The sequence below is a fragment of the Panicum virgatum genome, chromosome 3N (genome assembly GCF_016808335.1).
Source record: "Panicum virgatum strain AP13 chromosome 3N, P.virgatum_v5, whole genome shotgun sequence".
In the NCBI taxonomy this organism is placed as follows: Eukaryota; Viridiplantae; Streptophyta; class Magnoliopsida; order Poales; family Poaceae; genus Panicum; species Panicum virgatum.
In genome coordinates, this window is record NC_053147.1 from 11,787,953 (window position 1) to 11,794,470 (window position 6,518).

Consider the following 6,518-nt stretch of genomic DNA (forward strand, 5'->3'; position numbering starts at 1 on the left):
CTCTTGAGAGGATCAAATTTGCTACATTCAGTGGTAACCTCTGCGGTCTGTGGGAACGCTATAAATTAGGTGCATGACAAACATTGGGAACAAGATGATGGACAGATGGAGCATGACGTAATGGCATGCAAGTACAGCATTGAGCTGCCGATATTTCTGAAACACCCCAGTGCTAGCTATAGCTAACATTGGTGCATGCATGAATGTGTGTTTGTGTTCGTGACTGCCAGCCACTTCGGCTGCCTTGTGTTGGCGCAAGCAAGGGCAGAAATATCCGGCGATGGATGGAGCCAGAGCCACCACTTGAGCATCTTTTCACCTTGCTGAGTGCTCTCGGACGCGACTCTTGCCTAACCAACCAGCATGTCCAGCAGCCATGCATGTCGGCCTTCTGCTGCTTAAGTTTTCTCCAACCGGGTGCTTTGTTTTCATACGATCGATCGACCAGCAAGTGATCAGTGAGCAGCGCCGATTGCGCATTGATCCGCGCTGCAATCTGGATAGCTACGCATGTCTTCTGATCTGACGCTTGCGAATCGGCTGCGAAGACGTGTTGCAACCGAGTTCAGGGTGTCACATGACATCATCACAAAGATCGAGAGTAAAATCATCTCAGTGCTTGCCCACTCGGGTTCCCACATGAGTCTCGACGGGGGAAAATACTTTATCAGTACCAAGCTCGTAAGAATATATAACACACCCTATTCATCTAACAAATAAAAAGAATGATACACTATATTCAAAATAAAAAGAATGCTACAATATATCATATTAAAAACAAAATATTTGAAATCTAAATATATTTTCTATTATCTTATTATTTGGCCAACAAACAGAGTCTCCACGTTCGCTCTCAAAGTCTAGAAATTCCCATGTTAATTGGAGAAAAATAGAAAAATTAAAATTACCCACCACTAGCATTATGATAAAAATTAGCCTAAAATACTCTTGTGCCTAATTAAAAATCACCCACCAATACCATTATGAAAAATTAAATATAAAATACAATTTAGCTATGTATCAGTTACAAACAAAAGCTAACAACAATCCATCAAAATAAAACAAAAATAAGAATAAGTATATGATAATATTACTAAAGCTTAACAAATCGAATTGTTATTATAGATATATCATATTTGAATTGTTTTAACTAACAATAAGACATAATTTATGATAATGAATATGACGATGTATGGTAAAGAAAATAGTATAATCTTTAAGTAAAGATACAATAACATGTCAATTTTTGAATTTTCAATACTAGCCTCGAAAATGCGTGCATAATCCCGTGAACTCTCGGAGCCCAATGAAGTTGAAGCGATCCTTTTTTTTTTGTATTTGTTTGTTTTGAGACCGGGACAAAAGAGAGACGAGACGAGACCCGCGGGCCTTACCGGGAGAAAAGTTGCAGAGTAATAATTAATGGGCCAACAATCTATCAGACGCAGGTCTTATGTATTGGGTAAAATGGGCCTGTAAGGCCCGCGGGTCTCGTCGGCCCGGCGTGGGCCGTCGCTGGGCTACGCAAGGGCGGCAAGGCAAAAAGGGACTCGAACGGCCCAACTGTGTCGAGAAATTTCAGAATTAATGCTGCACACACCGACAGAGAGAGAAAATGGAAGAGGTGCCGTCTGCGTGCTTGTGTGTTTGCTGTGTCCACCGATAGAGAGAGAGCTGATACTTGCTTGTTGGCTTGCTTAGGAAATGGATTAGCACAAGGTTCGCGGTGCCAGAAAGCACGATTCAGGCTGAGGTGCACTCCTTATCCTTTGCTTGGTTTGATAGCCGTTAGGCGGTGTTTGGTTTCTACAGTGATTTTTACACGCACATTTCCCAAGAAGAGAATCTCGCATGTATGGAGTACTAAATAAAATCTATTTGCAAAATTTTTTCAGGGATGGGTGTAACTTTTCGAGACGAATCTAATGACGGTAATTAATTGATCATTTACTACAGTGATACTACAATAATCATTCTCTAATCACGCGGTCGAATGCCTCATTAGATTCGTCTCGCGATTTACACGAGGAGTTGTGGAAGTAGTTTTGTAATTAGACTTTATTTAATACTCTAAATTAGTGGTCAAAGATGCAAAAAGTTTTCGCGAAATTTTTACACCCCAAACCAAACACGGCCACTAGCCTATGCCTCTGATGGTACACTGATTCAGCATCCACGAATCATAGACTTGGCGGATAGTGCTCGGTGCAGGAGTCCCACCGCCGCCTGCTGCTCGCCGCCGCGCCCCTCCGCCGGCCCCTCCGCCGCCGGCAGGAAGGCGCAGGGGAGTGGGGAGCGCCGGGAGGGAGCAGGGACGAGCCGTGGGGACTGGGGAGAGAGAGAGAAAATGGGAGGGAGAGAGGAGGACGCCGGCGGGGGAGCGAGTAAAAAAATCCGATATTCGGTAGTGGGTACAACATGACCTCGATGGCCAAAAGAGTGATTAGCCTGCGACACATTTAAAAATCTCATGCACGGATAAAATAAAAACATAACCTTATATGTTAATACTATAAAGTTGTTCCACTACACAAGTTATTCAACCTATTAACAGTAATTAAGCAATAACCTGCAGAAAAAAACGAGATAACAAATTGACCAATTAGTCTCACATACATTGCAATCTTAAAAAAATATTATATCAATCTAATTACATTATTCTTCCATGTATCGAACAAAATTTCATATAATACAAATAAAAGATAAAAATCAATTTCATATAATACAAATAAAAGATAAAAATCAGGCCACTGCGTGCTGCGCGGCCTTTCTAGTGAACAGGAAAGAGGAGACGAACAGGGAGGAGTACGGTCAGGATCGATCAGATGAGGGATATGGCTAGGGGTATAACTGCCTTTTTCTATGGCCTTGTGAATAAAAAGAGCAGGAAAAAAAGGAATTGAAGAAAAAGGATAAGAAACACTTGAACTGAAATAATTTGCGATGTCAAATTCTAAAAGCCTTACGAATTGAGTGTCAAATTCCATGAGACATGTGAATTAAGTGTCAAATTCTGAAATTCCTCAACGGTGTCCGTGTCCGTGTGCGTGTCCGAGTTCTCCTATTCAAAACGCCGCCTCGCCTCCCCGGGCGCCAACTCCAACTCGGCAACCCCAAGCTTGATCTCGATCTCATCCCCAGCCGCACCCTGCCTCTCGACGCCCGCGGCTCGCTCGATCCCCGGCAATGCTGCGCCCGCGGCACCAGCCGTCGTCTTGCCGCGACCGTACGCGCGAGTTCCGCGGCGCGTACGGCGCCGCCGGTGGCTCTCCCGGCCCCGGGCCGTTAGTAGTGTCGGAGTTCAGGAGGCGAGCCGCCGGCGTCGGGCACGGCATCAACGAAGCCTCGAGGAAGATCGCGCACCTCGCGCAGCGTGCGTAGTTCCCTGTGCCCTTCCGCTCCATGGCCCCCTCTCTCCTGAGTCCTGATCCTCTCTTGCTTGCATTGATCCCTCCTCCGCCTTGTTGTTGGTATCTTATCACAACAGTGGAACTACTGCGATCTGGGCCTCGTGGTTCGCGTTACAATTGTAGCGCTAGGAATAGTAATAACTTTGATCATTAATTATAGTGTCAAATAAAATCAGTTTACAAAACTAACTTCAGAACCCCATGCTAGTGACCCTGAAGAATCTAATGAGGTTTTTGACCGCGCGATTAGAGGATGGTTACTGTAGCATCACTGTAGTTAATCATCAATTAATTACCGTCATTAGATTCGTCGCGAAAAGTTACACTCATCCCTAAAAAAGTTTTGCAAATAGATTTTATTTAGTACTTCATGCATACGAGATTATCCTCTCGGAAAATGTGCACGCTAGTTTTGTTGCCAAACCAAACAAGGCCCTAATTACGGGCAGTAGAAGCGTGACGTAAGCTGGCAGCATTGCATGGTTTCGCTGTAGATTCCAACGGTGTCCCCGTTTGGATAAATTCTGATGCAAATGATCGATTATACGCTCCACCCAAACTTATTCCTAGTCTTCTTTTTTTAAATCAAACTTATTTCTATCGATGCACCTAGACAGTTAGGAGATAGTGCTTACCTGATGAACTCTGCACTGAATTCCATGACCACACTTTAGTTAGCGCTTACTTGATGAACTTGCTGCGAATCTTCACATCGGTGAAAGCAGCATGCAGTTCTGATCATCTGCTAATAACCGAGAAAGCCTAGTCAAGAAATTTATATAATTTATGTGACAAATCTCTACTTGCTTTGCATCTTATCTAAATAAACATGCTAATATTTCTGCATGATTTTTTTAATGTTGTGGTGTGAGCTAAATGGTATACTACGAAGTTATGGTTGTCGCATTTTAGATGTGCAAAAGGTTATTTTGAGTCCCTGCAGTTGTTCTTTTCATTATTTTTGGATGCCCTGATTGATGTTGTTCTAGTGTCTGTTTTCAGTGGCAAAGAGCACATCTGTTTTTGATGACCCTACTGCCGGTATACAAAATCTGACTGCTGCAGTCAACAAGAACATCACTGCCTTGAAGGCTGCTGTTTTAGACCTTCAGATCCTCATCAAATCACAAAGCGAGGGTGGAAAAATTTCACAAGATGCAGCGAATCATTCAACTGTGATAGTAGACATCCTGAAAGAAAGCCTAACGAACACCACAAAGGAATTCAACGAAGTTTTGACCACGAGGGCAAAGGTCAGATTTATGTCAAGTATTGCTTACTTCAGTCCATTATTCCATTCATTTATGCAGTTGAGACATAGTCGTATATATACCATAATTTGCAGATCTTGAGGGTCCATCAAGACAGAAGAAATTTTTTCTCATTGTCAGCTTCAGGGGACGGATCAAATCCTTCCGTCAAGCAGGGTCAACCATCTGAGTCCATAGCTTGTGCACCATGGGCTGTTAACTCTGCTTCTAACTCTTTGTTTCAAAGGTACATGCTGTTGCGAACCATCAAAGTTTGTAGTGGTGTAATTTTGGGGCAGCCACGTCCATTTTTCTGGACTCCTAGCATTTTTTCCCCTGTTACACACTCTTGCTTCGAATTTATGACCCTGATATGGTAGTGCTCCAAAATACATTCTAGTACACCAATAGAAGCATAACAATTGGTTGTATTGTCTGTTTGAATGTTCCTTATATATGATCGTATAACAGCGATCATTTTGAAGTACTTCGCATTCAGTCCCAATTACGCACCCGGGGTTAAATGATGACTTCAATTCTGTTGATTTGTTTGTTGGCCAGGCAGAGAAATAGAGGTGATATATCTTGTTCATCTGGGCAGCAGCAGCAGCAGCAGTTAGCTGTCCAGCAGCACAATTACATACAGAGCAGAGCAGGGGCTATTCAAAACGTGGAATCAACCACCAACGAGCTGACCCAAATTTTCAGACAACTAGCAACTATGGTTTCTCAGCAAGGAGAGGTAGCAATCAGGTTATACCTCAGGAACATTCTTTCGTCTTAATTATTTTATCCTTCTATTTATATGATATATATGTTGGTATTGGAAACCCATTCAATAATAAGGTACTTTCACTGTTTGAAGTGGAAATCGTCTGAGATCCATGCATGATAATCGATTGATCACTTAAGCTTTTTAGTTGCAAGTGATTTTCTATCCCACTAATACTCTTATTGAACTCAAAATGTTTGCCAACCTTTTCATTGCTTGTTAGTTGGTATATCTTGTTTTTATTGCCATCATCATTGAACATGTAGTATATTCCTTTCTTTGATGACTGTTGTGGTCGGTTTCGGTCCCTGCTTGTAATAACAAGACAAAGCTCCTGCACTCCCCTTTTAGAAGAAAAAGAGAATTCATGTTGTTCAAATCCAGATGCCATCTCAAATACATTATAGAACTCTGACATAATTTGAAAAAAAAAGCCATAAGAGTTGCATTAATTTTACTTATTTATCTTTTATTAGATAATGATAAATTCTCTTGCTCTCCATGATAGGATCGATGAGAACATGGATGACACTCTTGTTAATGTAGAGGGTGCCCAAGAGCAACTCCTCAAGCATCTCAACAATATATCATCTAACAGGTGGCTGATGAGCAAGATCTTCATTGTGCTCATTATTTTCCTCTTGATATTTGTGCTCTTCATCACGTGATACCTGTGCAAATCCCGATACATATCACAGCTGATGCAGTGCAGTACAGCATTTTCACCGATTGATATTTTCCACATTGAAACACATAGCGTTTTTTCTGAGAGAAGTGCTACCGTGGTCCTCTTTCAAAGTTGCAATAACTTCAAATTAGCTTAAATTATTAGGTTAACCTCAGTTGATTAAGCTCTAAAGTGCAATTTCCAAGTGTTTTCGGATGTGTGATCAAGTCAGGTTGCACGTTGGTTATTAATTTTTTTCCTTTTTGAACCGAACCTTTGAACCTTTACTTAAGCCCATAGCTTGATAAAACCCTAACTCCAAGTCTTCGACAACCCTAAAACATGGTGGGCACATTTTGTAACAGTATAATTTGAATTACTGGTTGACATGGCAGTATCAACACGGTGGTGATACTTTA

The 6,518-nt window shown here is 41.9% G+C and overlaps 1 protein-coding gene across 1 annotated transcript; it reads left to right on the top strand.

The window, feature by feature from the left end:
• Positions 1-3,186: 3,186 nt before the first annotated feature.
• LOC120667545 (syntaxin-32-like) lies at positions 3,187-6,100 on the top strand. Its single transcript, XM_039947601.1, has 5 exons — positions 3,187-3,373; positions 4,413-4,663; positions 4,756-4,907; positions 5,222-5,413; positions 5,941-6,100. Exons 1-5 carry the CDS (start codon positions 3,187-3,189, stop codon positions 6,098-6,100), a joined length of 942 nt encoding a protein of 313 aa, XP_039803535.1.
• The last annotated feature ends 418 nt before the right edge of the window (positions 6,101-6,518 follow it).

Excerpts from the sequence above, each read along its gene's own strand:
- LOC120667545 (XM_039947601.1), top strand. The coding sequence starts at position 3,187 with ATGCTGCGCCCGCGGCACCAGCCGTCGTCTTGCCGCGACCGTACGCGC. Across the intron at positions 3,374-4,412 it reads GATCGCGCACCTCGCGCAGC|TGGCAAAGAGCACATCTGTT; the intron begins GTGCGTAGTTCC and ends GTCTGTTTTCAG. Across the intron at positions 4,908-5,221 it reads TCTAACTCTTTGTTTCAAAG|GCAGAGAAATAGAGGTGATA; the intron begins GTACATGCTGTT and ends TTTGTTGGCCAG.